The sequence below is a fragment of the Polypterus senegalus genome, chromosome 16, assembly GCF_016835505.1.
Source record: "Polypterus senegalus isolate Bchr_013 chromosome 16, ASM1683550v1, whole genome shotgun sequence".
In the NCBI taxonomy this organism is placed as follows: Eukaryota; Metazoa; Chordata; class Cladistia; order Polypteriformes; family Polypteridae; genus Polypterus; species Polypterus senegalus.
Window position 1 is genome coordinate 15,524,233 of NC_053169.1, and position 19,377 is coordinate 15,543,609.

Below are 19,377 nucleotides of genomic sequence, written 5' to 3' on the forward strand. Positions count from 1 at the left end.
CATCCCCTTGCCCAACACAATTAAGTGTGCAGAAAGTGAAGGGGTCCACTGTATCCCCAATCCAACTATATACCCCCGTTCTGCTTTCCCATTGTGGCTGCTTGTCACCATCCATCCATTCTCCTCTGCCATTTTGTAACATTTGTCTTCCTCTTTTGTAGGGTGAATCCGGCATTCAGGGACCACCCGGCTTAAAGGTAAAGAACAACTACTCCGCTGCTGTCTCTTGTATATCTGTGTGTAATTCACTCCACTCATTTTGCTTTTATTTCTTAGGGTGATGCTGGGGACCCAGGCTTGCCAGGCCCTTCAGGACCACCCGGATCTGAGGTAAATGGTTTATGGTTTTAGTTAACTTTGGACAACCTGCTGGAATATCTTCTGGAATGCGGCCATGTTGAAAAGAATGAGCTGTCTCTAATAATTGTTTTGCTCTTGTTACATTGATCCATTCTTGTGAATATCGCTTTTCATCTGCCTGCTGCCATGAACGACCTACTCATTTATTTGATGGAACGTGTTCATCGCAGAACATAAATGTGAAATAAACAACCAGCGGGTATCAATGTGCCATCATTATTAGTGTAGAATGCTTATCTGCAGAGCCATTGAAGCCAGGGGGTTAAAGCAGACAGATGCCCTTCGTGTGCAGCATGGAGTGTGTGTGATGGTGTTGGTGGCCTTTAAGTCAAAGGTTTACATTTTGGTGGTCTATTAATTTCCAGTGGGTAGCGATGCTGCCTCGCAGTAAGGAGACCCAGGTTCGCTTCCCGGGTCCTCCCTGCGTGGAGTTTGCATGTTCTTCCGGTGTCTGCACGGGTTTTCTCCCACAGTCCAAAGACATGCAGGTTAGGTGCATTGGTGATCCTAAATTGTCCCTAGTATGTGCTGGGTGTGTGTGTGCCCTGTGGTGGACTGGCACCCTGCCCAGGGTTTGTTTCCTGCCTTGCACCCTATGTTGGCTGGGTTTGGCTCCAGCAGACCCCCATGACCCTTTAGTTAGGATATAGCGGGTTGGAAAATGACTGGCTGGTATATTAATTTATTAATACAGGGTGGCGCAGGGAAACAGAGCTAGGTGTTGGCGACCCTGGGGCATCGGCAGTTGTTTGGTGACCAATGTGACCTCATTTAGAACCCCTTGTCGTTAGTTATAATGGAGCAATGGAGTGGTGCGCAACGAGCGTTCGCTGGGAAAGCCTTTTATAAGAATGGTGATAGTGTGACTGCTGCACAAAGGGAATTTCAGCATCACTACCAGTTAGGACGTCATCATCATGTCCCGTCTGCTCATACAATTACAACATGGGTGCGTAATTTCGAAGAAACAGGTTCAGCCCCCAGGTGAAGCCTATTCACATACTGCCCGACAATCGATGGCAGCTATTCGACGATTGTTTGGCAGGCGCGTCATTTCACGCAACGGTGACATTCCATGGCCTCTGAGATCCCCAGATCTCACAGTTTGTGATTTTCTTCTGTGGGGAACATCTTAAAAGTCAAGTGTGCCACACAAGTCCTGCAACCACTGCTGAACTTAAAAGGAGGACTGAAGAGGAAATCGTTGGCATTCCTCTTGACATGTTATGTCGAGCAATGCAGAATTTTCACAACAGGCTGTCAGAATGTGGAGGGAGAAATGGAGAACACCTTCATGAGGTTTTCTTTAAACCATAAAGCGAATATTGAATGAATATTGATTACCATCATTAGCTGCATATCCTGTACAATATGTTTCATCTTTAAATTAATTTTTTAATGTCTTTATCTGTGCATTGAACGTCAATTAAAAATTTACCATTTCCCTGCGTCACCCTGTATAATAATCCTAACGTCACTCTCAGGTACACTGGCAATGACAAATTATCCTCTGCCAGGCGGCATCTAATGATCGAGGCATGGGGGGGATTTGTATGGACGTTGTTTGGAAAAAGAAAGGATTTGCTGGGATTGAATTCACCCCTTCACTTAATGGTGTTCTGAAGAGCCAGCTGAGTCTTCCATTCATCCGATTTCTCAACATGTTCTCCCGTTACAAGTTTGGAGACTCCTGGAGCGTGTCCGGGGGCTTCATCGTTGTTTTATTGTGGAACGACTCTCGTCAAACTCTGCTCGAAATATAAGCTCCTTTTATCAAAAGCACAGATTCTTTTTAACGGGGACCCTCAGTATGATGTCTGGTCCTCTTTTAACTCTTGTTACGTAGCCGCTGTAAAATAAGCGGAACAAACGCAGCCAAAGAAAGGTTTGGGGTACCCACCCAGTATACTTGGCAATCAGGTTCAATATGAGAAATCAATACAAGATGCCTTTACAGAACCGAACTGAAGTACAAAATAAAAACATGGCTGTTATAAGGTCAGGTGACAGGAAGAGGTGGGTACAGAGGGACTGGAAGTGGAAGTGACATCTTTAGGAGGCGGGGTTGACAGGACTGGAAGTGGAAGTGATGTCTCTGAAGAAGAAAAGGAGAAAGCTTTAGAGGACAGCGCTGACCCCTGGCCCAGTGGAAAAACACAATTATTGAAACCCTTAAACCAGGGACACCTGATGTACTCTTCTGGCATCCCACCCTGTAGAGAAATCAAGTAGAGGATGGCAGGGAGCAATTAATCCCCCACTTTAATAGGGGGCAGTGTCCCTCATACAGAGTCCCAGTTTGGACACTCACAGGAAGCTGTATGGGAGTTGGAGTCCGGTGGAGCAGCCCTGTAGGGGTCCCTGGTGGACAATTACAGCAGGGGTCCCCAACTCTAGTCCTGGAGGGCCGCAGTGGCTGCAGGTTTTCATTCTAACCCTTTTCGTAATGAGTGACCTGTTTTTGCTGCTCATTAACTTCTTTTGAATTCATTTTAACTGACTTGCGCTTGAAGACTCAGACCCCTTAATTGTTTCTTTTTCCTTAAGTAACAGCTAAACAATTAGTGAGATACAAAATGAACCAAAATATGACCAGCAGACTGTGACCATCACACAATATCTGAAAATAAAGAAAGGTGAAGGTCTGAGGAATGCTGATCTTCTCAAGTCCACAAAACATTTTAACGGTGCTCTTAGCAAAGAGAAAGTCAACAATTTTGGAAATTAGAACATTAGAACACTCTATAGGGTGGTCCACATCTAATTATGCAATTTTCATTATGCTATAACTTAAGTTTATTACATAGAAAATCATCCGAAAAATCCCGGACCATCGAGAAGTGTGCGAACTGACGACATGAAGAATCGCCTGGCGCCTAACTGGAATTGTTCTCACATAAATCAAAGTCATCCAGATGATCTGGACCTGCATAATTAGATCTGGACCACCCTGTAGACAAGAACAGGCCATTCGGCCCAACAAAGCTCACCAGTCCTATCCACTTAATTCTTTTAAATAAACATCAAGTTGAGTTTTGAAAGTCCCTAAAGTCTTACTGTCTACCACACTACTTGGTAGCTTATTCCAAGTGCCTATCGTTCTTTGTGTCAAGAAAAACTTCCTAATGTTTGTGTGAAATTTACCCTTAACAAGTTTCCAACTGTGTCCCCGTGTTCTTGATGAACTCATTTTGAAGTCACCGTCTCGATCCACTGGACTAACTCCCTTCATCATTTTAAACACTTCAGTCAGGTCTCCTCTTCTTCTCCTTAAGGCTCAGCTCTTTTAATCTTTCTTCATAATTCATCCCCTATGGCCCTGAACTCAGCCTTGTTGCCCTTCTCTGGACCTTTTCTAATGCTGCCCTGTCCTTTTTGTAGCCTGGAGACCAAAACTGACAAATTATTGCACAATGAGAGCAGCAACAAGCCATGGAATTAAAGAACGGATTTAATTAGCGACAAGACTCAGCATCTCATTAAGCAGCTGGTTGGAGTGAAATTGGTTGGAGTTTGAGGCCCTGACTTAGGTGGTCTTCTGTTGACTCCCTCACTTCACATTTCACTTCTGTTTGGGTGCCATTTAAGGAAAGAAATGAAGCAATTCAGAGGAACGATGAAGACATTCAGGAAAACAAATCTGAAAAACAAGTCAGTTAAAATGAATTAAAAAGAAGTTAATAAGCAGCAAAAACAGGTAACTAATTAGGAATAGGGTTAGAATGAAAACCTGCAGCCACTTGGGCCCTCCAGGACTGGAGTTGGGGACCCCTGTCTTAAACTGCCACACATACGCACTTTGTGACAACATCTTTATCTATCTATCTATCTATCTATCTATCTATCTATCTATCTATCTATCTATCTATCTATCTATCTATCTATCTATCATATAGTGCCTTTCACATCTATCTATCTATCTATCTATCTATCTATCATATAGTGTCTTTCTATCTATCTATCTATCTATCTATCTATCTATCTATCTATCTATCTATCTATCTATCTATCTATCTATCTATCTATCTATCAATCATATAGTGCCTTTCACATCTATCTATCTATCTATCTATCTATCTATATTGTTGTGTATTTTATGTTTTGTTTTGTTTTTTTTTTGTTTTGTTGGTTGGAATTTTTTTTTTTATTTGTATTCTATTTCAACGGATTTAGTTTATTCAATGTCATGACGAACAGAGATGTATCCCAACTCAAATGAAATCGGATTATTTACTCAGCCGGTAGGCCGTCATAGTCAGATGTGGATGGCCAGGCCGGGTTGTTTGCTGGACCCTATAGACCATCCTCCCATTTAGGGGTTCTTCCTTCCAGAAATTCAAAGCTGCCGGAACTCCATGAATCATAACTGGGGAATAAAGTCCTTTCAGAGAATTAGTTAGACGAGTAGATGGCCGACTGGATTAGCAATGCTGATTATTTCAAAAGGTTCCAGGAGTTAATGTGGCTGGATCATGCAGTAGCCAGGGGGCTAAATGTTTAAATTTAGACTGTGGATCAATCTGGGATTCACAGGTTAGAAGAACACCAGAAGACAGCCCAGTGCTAAATTCATTTTGATTTATTATTAGTGCAGAGAAAAATTCTTTGATTTATTACTCCTTTCACTGCTACTGTGAGATATTTTATCTATAGTTTGTGCTCATCCAGGGACCAGAAATGATAGATCACACTACGTTGAGAAAGCATCACTTGGTTTGAGTAAAAATATGGAAAATGCATTACAAGATAGGGAGCCCCCCAGTGGTGGAGAGTGAAACAGTGATTGTCCATCATGTGGAAGATTACAGTTTTGAGAGTGACACAAGTTTTGATTTTCACAAACGTTGCTGCTTCGGTGTTTTTAGATCTTTTTGTCAGATGACTGATAGTCAGCTTCTCAGAGGTCTTCATGATGTCAGGTGTAAGTACCACTGGTCTGTAGTCATTAGGTGAGGAGACACCTGCCATCTCAATGCAGGATGTTTTCCACAGCAGCAACACTTTCTCAAGCCTTAGGGACAAACTGAACAGTTGACCGAGGACGTCATAAAGTTGGTCAGCACAGGCCTTAACAACTTGAGGACTGACTCCATGGGAGCCTACAGCTTTTCCTGTGTGTAGCTTCCTCACTTGTCTCCTTATTTGGTCTTCAGTTATGAAAAGACCACACTGATGGTCAGACTCCTCACTGGGCATTCCAGTTGACGTGGCAGGAGTTGTTGATGTACAGTCGTGGCCAAAACTTTAGAGAATGACACAAGTGTTGTTTTCACAAACTTTACTGCTTCAGTGTTTTTAGATATTTTTGTCAGATGTTTCTCTGGTATCCTGAAGTAGAATTACAAGCATTTCAGAAGTTTCAAGGCTTTTATTGACAATGACATGAAGTTTATGCACAGAGTCAATATTTGCAGTGTTCTTTATTTTTCAAAATGTCTGCATTTCACCCTGGCAGGCTGGCAATCAACTTCTGGGCCCAATCCTGACTGATGGCAGCCCATAATCAATGCTTGGAGTTTCTCAGAATTGGTGGGTTTTGTTTGCCCACCTGCCTCTGGAGGATTCTCAGTGGGATTAAAGGTCTGAGGAGTTTCCTGGCCATAGACCCCAAATTTTGATGTTTTGTTCCCCAAGCCACTTAGTTCTCACTTTTACCTTTTGGCCTGGTGCTCCACCATGCAGGAAAAGGCAAACTGTTCTTGGATGGTTGGAAGAAGATGATCTCGCAGAATGTTTTGGTCCCGTTCTTTATTCATGGCTGTGTTCGCAGGCCAAATTGTGAGTGTGAAGCAACCCCACGAGACATGAATCGTCCTTAGGATGCTTTACTGTTGGCCTGACACAGGACTGATGGTAACATCGCTCACCAATTCTTTTTTACGGAAAGGGTTTCATCAGAGAAAGTGACTTTCCCCCAGCAGTCCTCAGCAGTCCAATCCCCGTACCTTTCGCAGAATACCAGTCTGTCCCTGACGGCTTCCTTGCTGCCCTTCTTGACACCCACCAGACCATCCTCCAAAAGCCTTCGCATCACTCACACCTGCCTGCTGCCATTCCTGAGCCAGCTCTGCCCTGGTGGTGCCCACAGCTGAACTAACTTTAGGAGACAGTCCTGGCACTTGCTGGACTTTATTGTGTGCCCTGAAGCCTTCTTCACCACAACTGGACCTCTCTATTCTTTTTTTCCTTTTTTTTTTTTTTATTTTATTTTATTAATTTTATTACAATCAATACATAGCAATCAAGTTTTTACAAAAAAAACAATTATGTTAAGAACAGATCGATCCCCACCCCTGAGAGAGAGAGCAAGCCAAACGGCATAAAATGTAAGGCTTGTAAACATACCTAAATTAATAAATTCTCTGTGCTTTATGAACTTATTTTAAAATATTACTGATTAGATCCTGCCATGTTTTGAAAAAGTCTGTACGGATCCTCTAACTGAGTATTTGATTTTTTCCAATTTCAAATAATATAACACATCAGTTTCCCACTGACTTAAAAGAGGAGAGTTTGGGTTCTTCCAGTTTATCAGAATAAGTCTGCGTGCCAACAGTGTAGTGAATGCAATCACAGTTTGTTTGTCTTTCTCCACTTTAAGCCCTCTGGAAGAACCCCAAACACAGCTGTTAATGGGTTAGGAGGGATTGTGAGTCCAAGGCTGTCTGAGAGGTAATTAAAATTTTTGTCCAGAATAATGTTAATTTGGTGCAGGCCCAGAACATGTGACCCAGTGAGGCTGGGGCTTGGTTGCAACGTTCGCAGGTTGGATCATGCCCTGGAAACATTTTGAGAGTTTTAGTCGAGACAGATGTGCTCGATATATAATTTTGAGTTGTATAATTGTATGCTTTGCGCATATGGAGCTCGAGTGAATTCTCTGCATTGCTACTTTCCACTCCTTTTCTGATATATTAATTGAGAGATCCTTTTCCCAGTGTCCTCTTGGATCTTTGAAAGGAAGGGATTGTAAAATGATTTTATATATTGTAGAGATGGAGTCTAAGTCCTTGAGATTGAGCAATATTTTTCCAGCGTGGATGAGGGTGCAAGATGAGGAAAATCTGGAAGGTTCTGTTTAACAAAGTTCCTGATTTGAAGATAGTGAAAGAAATGTGTAGCTGGAATGTTAAATTTGGAATGTAATTGTTCATAGGATGCAAAGACGTTGTCTATATAAAGATCTCTAAGCAAGTTAATTCCAAATTTTTCCAGATATTAAAAACTGCATATGTTTGTGAAGGTTGAAAGAGGTGGTTCTCTTGCAGAGGTGCCACAGATAGAAGCTTCTCCGTCTTAAAATGCTTTCTACATTGGTTCCAGATTCTAAGTGAGTGGAGCACAATTGGGTTATTAGTGTATTGCCGATAACGTGTGTTTATTGGAGCGCAGAGCAGGAATACAAAGAAGTACTGCAGGATTTTACTTCTATTGCGGTCCAAGCCTGTGTATGTTCTTCTATTTGTGTCCAGGTTCTTATCGCCTGTATATTTGCCATCTAGTAATAAAACTGGAAGTTAGGTAGAGCCATGCCACCTTCTGCCTTTTGTCTTTGTAGGGTCGCTCTTTTGATGCGTGGATGTTTTGAATTCCAAATAAATGAGGTTATTGTTGAATCTAATTGCTTAAAGAATGATTTATTAATGTATATTGGGATGTTTTGAAATAAAAAGGAGCTTAGGAAGAATATTCATCTTAACAGTGTTAATTCTTCCAGCTAGTGTGAGATGAAGGGTTGACCATCTATGCAAGTCTTGTTTAATTTTTTCCATGCAGAAGACGAAATTTTGTTGATAAAGAGCTTTATGTTTACTTGTGATGTTTACCCCGAGGTATTTAAACTGTTCTGCAATGATAAAAGGTAGGGTGTCTAATCTAATATTATATGCTTGAGAATTCACTGGAAAGAGTACACTTTTATTCAGATTAATTCTGAGACCAGAGAGCTTTTGAAATTCTGTGAGTGCTGCTAAGACTGCAGGCACAGAATTTTCTGGGTCCGATATATACAGTACCATGTCATCTGCATATAATGAGATTTTCTGTTCCAGTCCTTCTCTGCTAATCCCCTTTATCTGATCAGTATTTCGACAATGTATTGCCAGTGGTTCAATGGCAATTGCAAACAGCAGCGGTGACAAAGGGCATCCTTGTCTTGTGCCACGTTCTAGTTTAAAGTAGTCTGAGCAAATGTTGTTGATGCAAACTGAAGCTTCTGGGTTAGTATACAGTAATTTAATCCATGCACAAATGTTTGGGCCAAACCCAAACTTCTCCAATGTAGTAAAAAGGTATTTCCATTCAATCATGTCGAATGCTTTTTCTGCATCCAATGATAATAATATTTCTGGGGTTTTTGATTTAGTTGGTGAGTATATTACATTAAACAGGCGTTGAAGATTTGAAGATAAGTGTCGGCCCCTAATAAATCCAGTTTGGTCTTGTGATATTACGAGGGAGCACTTTCTCCATCCTTCTAGCTATGATTTTAGAGAGTATTTTAACGTCGTTATTCAGAAGTGAAATTGGTCTGTATGATGCACATTGTAATAAGTCCTTATTTTGTTTTGGAAAGACAGTGATTAATGCTTGGCGAAAGGTTTGTGGAAGAAATTGGTTATCTCTGGCTTCTGTAAATGTTGCCTCTCTATTCTAACTCAATCAGCGTGACAGAATGATCTCCAGCCTTGTTCTCGTCGACACTCTCATCCGTGTTAATGAGAGGATCTCTGAAATGACGTCAGCAGGTCCTTCTGTGGCAGGGCAGACATGTAGTGGAAATGGGTGTTTTTGGGATTAAGTTCATTTTCATGGCAAAGAGGGACTTTGAAATTAATTGCAGTTCATCTCATCACTCTTCAGAACATGCTGGAGTTTATGCAAAATGCCATCATAAAAACTGAGACAGCAAACTTTGTGAAAATTCATATCTGTGTTCTCAAAACTTTTGGCCACAGCCGTACAGCCCATGCAGTGGCGAGACACGTCTCAAAATGATAATTCTATGCCCATATATTCTATTGGGAATACAATTAAAATTAGGGTTAGGGTTCGTGTTAGTTAGGGTTAGGGTAGGGGATATTGGCCAATTAGCCACACACTGGTACAATAATCCAAGTCTTGTTCTCATAATTAACCTTGTTCCTAACTTAATTACATGAGGGGGAAAAAAAGACAAAGACACTTAAAATTTTTCATTTAGGCCATTAGGGCAAACAGTATCCAAGGCCTTAATCCAATGCATTTCTTTTTTAATCCAACTAATCTTATTCCAATAACCCTGATGTTCCAATCCAAAAAATAAAGGCATGTGTTCTGCTTGTGCAAAGTGTCTATATAACTGTATTTTTATTCTGACTTTCTATGAGACAGAGATGTTGTATACAGCGGGCTTTAATTGAATTCTTAGTCTCCCCTACGTAAATTTTCCCGCAATGTTTACATTGTATGGCATAAATACAGTTTGTGGAGTTCATCATAAAATCCTGGAAAATTGGGGCCTCCTTTTGGGTAAAGGGATTTCTAATGGTTTTTTTTATTTTTGAAAGGGATATACCATGCACATTTGTTTTTCTTTTTCTTTTTTGCGCAGGACGCCCTAACCACCAAATCTCTCAAGGTCTTATTTTTCCTATAGGCCACCACCAATTTCCATTCCTTCAGACCCTCATCTATTATCTGAGCTTTCAAATAATTCTCCCGTAATATTCTTACTGTATTTTGGGCCTGCGCTTAGAAAGTAAAACTCAAAGGTAGCACTTTTGATTGTATCCTACCTCTCCTTCCATTATTTCTACCACCACCCTCCTGTATGTCTCCCATAACCGTATTCTTCCCGTCACCCACTCAGTCTCGTCCCTCCAATCGTTCCCTCCTCCCAAACCATTCCTTCAATCCGTTCACTTCACTCCAGTCACCCACCTCTAATCTCTGTTCCATCAACTATTCCTGCATTAATAGCCCTCCGTATTGTTTATCTAGGGGTCTGTGAGAAAGCCACAATAAAATAATAATGAGTTTTTAGCATCTTTTTAAAATGTTCCACAGAGTTAGCTTGGCGAATGTACAGCTAGTATGAACAGTAGCTCTAGGCAGGGTAGGCCAGTCGTGAGTCTTCAGCCTCATTTAAAAGCCGAGACAGGTGGCACATCTCTTACAAAGAATTCAGAACATATTCAGAGATATTCACTTTCTACACACTTTAGCGTGTTGTAGATTTAATTTGAAAGAGATACATTTGCCATTTTCTTTGTCTATCAACCTACATTAAGTAACCCATCGTGATAAAGTGAAAACGTCTTCAGAAAGGTTTCCAAATTTATTAATCATCAAAAAAATGAAATCTCTCCTTCAGACCCTTTACTGTTGTGATCAGATGCAATCTGTTTGCGTGAATCCTCCTTGAGATGTGTCTCAGATGTGACTGAAGTCCAACTGTGGCCCACTGAATTGCTTGGACCCCCATTTAGAAGGTCACTCTGGATTGGGTTTTCTTCAAAGTCAAGGCAGGAGCTCAAAAACTAAAGAAGAACACAGAGAACCTTTCTTTTACAAAATTACCCACCAATGGAGATAACATATGGCTGCCAGTCCTGACAGAGAAACCCTGTGTCACACATGTGCGTATGGGAGGCGGCTAAAGGGCTTGAATGAAAGTAATACCATGCCAGACCAAGGGGAGGCGATGTGCATTGATTCAGCCCCCCTCATTTTTCTACAGACCACTTACAGGAAATTCTGCCTGGCCCTGATGAAGTCACTTCCAGTTCCCACCCCCATGGATGACTTCACTTCCAGTTCCGGCCCCATGGATGATGTCACATCCAGTTCTGGCCCCACGGATGATGTCATTTCCTCTGGTCTGCCTTAAAACCGCCATCTTTTCCACACCTAATCAGTTCTGTGTTGGACTTGATCCTGTACACATCAGTGTGCCTACCAATCCATTTGTAGTCAGGAATAATATACGAGTGGGTGCCCCAAACCTTTTTCTTGACTCCTTGTCTTGTCATTGACACCTGTCATGTTAATGGCATCCCTGTCACATCACTCTTGGCAACCCAGGACTACCATCTTGCCAAGGGGATTCACAAATTGGCTTCCCAACTTCAAAACAAGCTGTTCAATAATATAACTTCCTTCAAAACAACAACCATGAAGGTATTAGCCATCCCAAAATGTTCCTTGAAAACCCAAAGTTTGGTAAAAAATAGAATCCAAAGAGAAGAAAAAAATTGTAATGAGCCCTAAGCATTGCTTGTGATGGTTCATCTTGAATGCCCAGCAAAAGAACATACTTCCTCCTGTGCCAGCCAGCCACTGCAACTCTACCAAGTTTGAATGTTTTCGCCAGGATGTGATAAAGGATGCCAGCCCAGCTCTTCTTGGTGTAACCTCGCCCAAGTCAGTTATGGTGCAGTCTCACTTCTTCTTGCTGGACTTCCTCGGCAGCCTCCCATTTCCTGCCTCTCCTTACATAAACCCCAACATTGGTCAACTTTGAGTTCGCTGACTGCTGGTACTGGCAACACTTCCCTGGTCTTCATCAATTTAAGCTCTTCTTCCAAAGATTTCAGTTGGAGTTGCAGTTTGTTGATTAGAACATTAGAACAATCTGGATGAGAACAGGCCATCCATCCTAACAAAGCTCGCCAGTCCTATCCAAGTCGAGTTTTGAAAATCCCTAAAGTCCTCCTGTCCACCACACCACTTGGTCGCTTATTCCAAGTGTCTATCGTTCTTTGTGCAAAGAAAAACTTCCTAATGTTTGTGCAAAATTTACACTTTACAAGTTTAAGGGTATGAGCACAAAGTTTGATGAGCACAAGTCTGATGTTGCCATATGGTGGCACCTTGGTAGCCTCAGCCACCTACTGGACCCTAAATTGATCTTTGATCCCTGGTGGTTTTATGGCAACACAAACCTCTCCACTGACCAACAGAGTTCACCACAACTAATGTTAAAGCGTTCCCATGATGGCATATCTTTAGGAAACAAACTGCCCCTTTCATGGTGCCTTCTTGTTCTTCTTTTCTCTGTGTGACAAGCAGGATGTTTTTCTGAGATGATGTGTAATTGCTGATGCTGAACTTTTTAACTTACAGGGAAAAGAAGGACCACCGGGACCAGTGGGCCCAAGAGGCTTCCCAGGAGAAAGGGTAAGAACATCCTTCCATCTCTCTACAAAATCCCTGTCAGGTTTGCAAGGTGTTCCTCCATCTGGTCTGATATTTTAACTTGTATGGACACCAAGTCAGTAGGATTGGGAGAGCATGCTTGGGGGTCATGAGGTCGCTGGAAAGAGGTGTGTGGCGCTCCTGATATCTCTGCAAAAGGACAAAGGTCCAAGTCTTTCGAGTCCTGGTGCTCCCTGTTTGTGAGACATGGGCGCTATCCAGTGACCTGAGATGAAGACTGGACTCTTTTGATATTGTGTCTCTTCAGAGAATCCTCGAATACTGCTGGTTTGACTTTGTGTTGCTCATGGAGTACTGAATGAGGCACATGACCTGCATTGTGAGGGAGCATCAGTTACAACACTACGGCCATGTGGCACCATTACCTGAGGGTGATCTTCATTGTTGAGGACCCGAGTGGTTGGACTAGGCCAAGGGGAGACCCACATAACACCTGCCTGTGGCAGATAGAGGGTCATTTCCGGAGGGTGGGACTGGATCACATGTCTGCCTGGGGGGGTGGGTCGCCAACCAGGATCCCAAGCTGTTTTGTTGCATGGTGGGTGCGGCAACGTGCTGTACCAGTGCCTGCTCCCCAACCTGACCTGACCTGCCTGGTAGCCAAGCTGAAGTGATCAGTGCAGATGATAAATAAGAGGTGAGGGGATGGCGGTTTTTTAAATTATTACAGGCTGTTACTTTAAAATGAATTCATCAAGAACACGGGGACACGATTGTAAACACAGTGGTAGGCAGTAGAACTTCAGGGACCTTCAAAACTCGACTTGGTGTTATTTTGGAGAAATTGGGTTGCACTGCTTTCTTGGGCTGTATGGTCTGATCTTGTCAAGATTTTCCTAATGTTCAATGATCAGGTTTTGGTGGACAACCACTGTGCTGTACAGACTAAAACTTTAGTATTTACAAGACCAAAGAAATCATGCATATTGTATTAATGTGATATTAAGTGGGCCAGTAAAGGATACTTGTTACTGTAGAAACTGGAGGAGAAAAATTAGGGGGCAGCCAGCTACCCAGGGAAAACCTGGAGAAGGTCTGTTAAAAGCAGTGATGATGGCCATTGAAGCCTCACCTGGTCCATGTTATGAGTGTCCTGTTGTTGGATTGGTCCTACGTGACCCAATGTCACACATTCATTTAAATGCAGTATGAGCACTTCTTATCAGCTTAAGAGCTCACATGTGCTTGATTGTTATTTATTCTTCTGATCTTACAGGGGTTAAGTGGTGAGCCTGGAGAACCTGGAAACAGCGGGATGAAAGGTGAAAAGGTAATTTATCTTTTCATTTATTTGCTTACCAGGCATTTTTTATATAATGCGACTTACAAAAGGGGTCTGGGGGACCGTTTAGGAACAAGTGTGTCAGGACAAGGTGACAAAATCAGAACCAAATGCAAGCAAGTTACTCTGCCATACTTACAAGAACCTCACTGATAATAACTCGACAAACATGAGGGTCTTCAAATGCTTGAAGTGAGTCAACAGTTTGGCTGGAGGTGGGAAGCCTGTTCCACCAGGTTGGAGCAACACATGAAAAGAGCCTGGATTGAGACTTAACCCCATGCAGAGGTGACATCTTCACCAGACGGCATTCATCAGCAGACCTGAGTGGTCAAGAAGGACCTCATGAGCGTCGCCATACGTATATACAGGTGATGGCACACTGACCAGCATCGAGGAATGGAATGCTTCCTGTTCTACAGCGTCTGTCTGTCAGGCATCAATAATTTATTTAGTAAAATGTTGTATTCGTCCCACTGTTTGGCTTGGTTTGGATTTTTGTCTTACTTGTAATACAAACTGAGGAAAAATAACATTCAGTCTTTGGTGTACTTGACTATGGTCATCTAACCTAGGAGTTCATTATGGAGAAGCCAGGCATGCAGAACACAGGAGTCAACTCATGGATCTCATGGGGGAAGAGAGAGAGATTTGTGTTCATGTTGACGTTAAAGATGTTTTTTTTCTTCAGTGTAAAAACAAACTTAGATCAGTTTGGTTCGATGTTTATTATATAGTGCCTTACATCTATCTATCTATCTATCTATCTATCTATCTATCTATCTATCTATCTATCTATCTATCTATCTATCTATTATATAGTGCCTTACATCCGATCGAGTGTTGCTCCACATCCTCCCAGCTCAGACTCGCTTGGGTAAGGGAGTGCCCGGGCCACTGCCCAATGAAAGTACTTCCTGATCATATGGAAGTCACGTATTTTGGGGAGTGAATCTTCCTGCAGCGCCCCCTTGCAACACCCACAGACCCCAGCAGGACTGTGCTGCTGGACTACAACTCCAAGCATTCCTTGTTGTTTCCTGAATGGGCACCAATACAGAGGGCTGCTGCCATTCAGCTCCTAGGGGAACTAAACATCTCCCAGGGAGGGTCCTTTCCTGTCCTCTTCTGTCGTAGCCAGGGAAGGTATGAAGTCTATGTCCAGTTAGGGCACCTGTCTATTTATTCAGGGCCTCCCATTTGGGTAAAGGATCTTCTGGACTCCTGGCCAGGCTGCTTGTCCATCTTCTGTGCCTCCTACACTATCTATCTATCTATCTATCTATCTATCTATCTATCTATCTATCTATCTATCTATTATATAGTGCCTTTCACATCTATCTATCTATCTATCTATCTATCTATCTATCTATCTATTATATAGTGCCTTTCATATCTATCTATCTATCTATCTATCTATCTATCTATCTATCTATCTATCTATTATATAGTGCCTTTCATATCTATCTATCTATCTATCTATCTATCTATCTATCTATCTATCTATCTATCTATTATATAGTGCCATTCATATCTATCTATCTATCTATCTATCTATCTATCTATCTATCTATCTATCTATCTATTATATAGTGCCTTTCATATCTATCTATCTATCTATCTATATATCTATCCATCTATCTATCTATCTATTATATAGTGCCATTCATATCTATCTATCTATCTATCTATCTATCTATCTATCTATCTATCTATCTATCTATCTATCTATTATATAGTGCCATTCATATCTATCTATCTATCTATCTATCTATCTATTATATAGTGCCATTCATATCTATCTATCTATCTATCTATCTATCTATCTATCTATCTATCTATCTATCTATCTATCTATCTATATAGTGCCATTCATATCTATCTATCTATCTATCTATCTATCTATCTATTATATAGTGCCATTCATATCTATCTATCTATCTATCTATCTATCTATCTATTATATAGTGCCTTTCATATCTATCTATCTATCTATCTATCTATCTATCTATCTATCTATTATATAGTGCCATTCATATCTGTCTATCTATCTATCTATCTATCTATCTATCTATATAGTATCTATCTATCTATCTATCTATTATATAGTGCCATTCATATCTATCTATCTATCTATCTATCTATCTATCTATCTATCTATTATATAGTGCCATTCATATCTATCTATCTATCTATCTATTATATAGTGCCATTCATATCTATCTATCTATCTATCTATCTATCTATCTATCTATCTATCTATCTATCTATCTATCTATTATATAGTGCCATTCATATCTATCTATCTATCTATCTATCTATCTATCTATATCTATCTATCTATCTATCTATCTATCTATCTATTCTATCATTCTATCTATCTATCTATCTATCTATCTATCTATCTATTATTATAGTGCCATTCTATATCTATCTATCTATCTATCTATCTATCTATCTATCTATCTATCTATCTATCTATCTATCTATCTATCTATCTATCTATATCTATCTATCTATCTATCTATCTATTATATAGTGCCATTCATATCTATCTATCTATCTATCTATCTATCTATCTATCTATCTATCTATCTATCTATCTATCTATCTATCTATCTATCTATCTATCTATCTATCTATCTATCTATCTATCTATCTATCTATCTATTATATAGTGCTTTTTATCTATCAGTTTTTTTAGATGACTGTGCTTCTGATCTTTATAGCATTGTTGTGTTGTTGTTGTTTTTTTAATTAAGCTCCATTTTAATTTGAATTCTGACACAGTCATCAGTATTTTCCTACATGTCAGCGGCAGCCCCTGGTTTTCATGCCAGCTTTAGTTATAGCCGTAGCATAATTTGGCTTCATTCTTTATGAAGAGGAAGCTCTTGGTTCATTCCCAAAAATGGCTTAGCTTCTTTTACTTCTTTATTGCACTGATTTTATGTAACACACTGACTGCTATTCAAATAGAAATCAAATACCCTCGGTCTCTGAAAATATTTTTTTGTCTTGATGGGATGTTGAGTTGTGTGATTGCATTGCCCCCTAGTGGGTAAGAAAACCTGAGAATTAGAGTATTTTTGCATTGAGACCAGGCTGGAAAAGAGAAGAAAGGCAAAATGAGCCCATTAGCAGATCTCAGGTGTTTCATATTTGCATGTTAAATAGTAACTTAAAAGAGCCAAACTGAAAGCATTTTTTTTTTAATTATGAGACCATCTAAATCATATAAAATGATATTTTTTTCAGACCGTTTTCCACCAGCACTGAATGAAGCACTTTGAAGCTGGGGCAGTTTGGACTGCAGTGATGAAGCAATTTGTTTAACTGGTCACTTATGATTGTGCGTGCGTGTGTGTGTGTGTGTGTGTGTGTGTGTTCAGTGCTATGCTAAGTGACTTATATAAAAACTGAGTTTGTGTAAGACTGTGTCAGCGTACGTCTGCAGAGGATAATAATGTTAAAGGTTATTTCTACGCTAAGACCCAACATTTTGGCCGTAGAGCCTTCATTAGGCGAGGAACTGAAAAGGAAAGTGCAGGTGACACATATAGAAGGGGAGGAAGGGACCAAAGCCTGGGTAGTGAGTGAAATGAGACAAGATGAGAGTAGGTGAGGAAAACGCTGCCATTGGAGAAGATGATGGAAAAATTAAAAGGTTAGTCAGTCATTAAGACCCGGAGAGACGTGTGGTCCCAGGCTGAGAGTGAGCTGAGCTTCTTCTGATGTTCTTTGTAGAGTGTCTTTAAAGCGCAAAAAAGTGTGAGTGCTTTTATTAAAAGGATTCCAGAACAAAGTGAAACCAATAATGAAATTCCATAAAACAAGTGCTGAAGTGGAGGTTAAAAAGTCCAATAAATAAGCCATAAATAATCCATAAAATCAAGGTTACAATCCCAGGCGGGAGGCTGTCCTTTAAAAACACATAAACTCCAAAGCTTCCTTCTAAAACCCAACGTCTTCTGTGCTTACCCCAAATGGGACCTTGTAGCCAGAGGGGACGTCCTGCCAACAGGTGCAGACCAACCTAAATACCAGGCTCTAGTCCCCTTTGGCAATAATGGGGTGCTGCAGTGAGCCACACAACACATCTCCTGCCACCAATCCTTTGGGAGACGCCACATACTGGACCGTCCCTGCTCCCCAGTATCGTTCAACACATGTGCCCCTTCTTCAGCCCCAGGCTCCTCTCCCTCGAGTCTCGCCTCCATTCCTCTGTAGTATGGACTCTCCCGATGCTGCCTCTCACTCTCTCTTTCTTTCTCTCCTTCGCTTTAAGCTCCATTTCTCTTTCTCCCCTTTCCCTCTGCCCTCTGATTGGGTGCAGACGTGACTCTTCGTCTTCTCCGAGGTGTGATATGACTGATCTACTCTCATTTGCGTGTGAGTGCGCGATCAGCCAAGCACTGCAATCAACCCATGGAGTGGTGCCATCATAGGCACATCCCATACCAGTTCTGAGCTCACAAGCACTCGGGACGCGTGGCACTGTGCCACAGAGCTCTTATCACACAGATGTGCAGAGACTTTAGGCGATAACTGTATTGTCCTCAACAGGGATAGACAAGCACAGGCATCGATATATGAGAAGCCATGGGAGGTGGTGTAGAGAGAGAAGAGTAGTAGAGCCAGCACCGATCCTTGGGTCACCCCGGTACATGTCTAATGGACGCTTGACATCTCTCCTCGCAAAGATACACAGAGGGATCCGCCCAAAAATGTAGGGATCAAACCGAGTGAGAGAACTTCAGAGAGTGGCAGGAAGGATCACGTGCTGGACTATGGAAAAATCTACAGGGAGATTCACTCGAAAGAGACCCCGAATATTCTGTTGTAACTGCTGTGAGAATGAAGCAATGGGAACCAAACAAATACGTTCTGTACCTTGACATATGTGGAATCCATTGCATTACATACGATGCTGGAAGTGGTTTCCATTTTCTGCGAGGCACATTTTGACGCGGCTCTCCATGTTCCTGAACATATCGGGTCTTGGGGAGGAATAGCAGCAATTTCACGTTGAATATTTTCCTTCAAATCTTCCACAATGCAAGAGCTTGTTCCGATTAGACTTTTCCTTTGAGCAGACCCTAAGGAAGAAGTCTGGTGGTGTCAGATCTGACAAACCGTGATGGCCAAAGCCCCTGTTACTGAAGAAGGACTCGATTTTTGCTATGCTCCTTGCTGATGTGTGACACGTTGCTCCATCTTGCTGGAAGTAACCTTCCGTCAACTCACGATCATCCAAATAATTCTGACATCACTTAAACGAATTGGTGTCCCAATAGGTTCACACCATTATGGCAAGCTGAATTAACATTTAGAGATATCTCAACATGAATTTCAGATATCTTAAAATGCCATTACTTTTTAAGATACCTGAAACTCGCTTTGAGATATCTTAAAATAATTTCCTTTACGTTTTAAGATATCTGCAATGCATTTTGAGACATTTCAATTGGATTTCAAGACATCTCAAATACCTTTTCAAATATCTCAAAATAACCGTGCCTGCACTTCAAGATGTC

General features: G+C 41.2%; 1 protein-coding gene across 2 annotated transcripts in view; it reads left to right on the plus strand.

Moving 5' to 3' along the window:
- Nucleotides 1–19,377, plus strand: part of LOC120516453 (collagen alpha-1(XIX) chain) — a 478,053-nt gene that overhangs the window by 347,029 nt on the left and 111,647 nt on the right. For both annotated transcript variants that reach the window (XM_039738131.1, XM_039738132.1), the window contains exons 25-28: nt 162–197; nt 277–330; nt 12,466–12,519; nt 13,775–13,828. In XM_039738131.1, the coding sequence (XP_039594065.1) occupies nt 162–197; nt 277–330; nt 12,466–12,519; nt 13,775–13,828 (198 nt within the window). The remainder of the gene's footprint in view (nt 1–161; nt 198–276; nt 331–12,465; nt 12,520–13,774; nt 13,829–19,377) is intronic.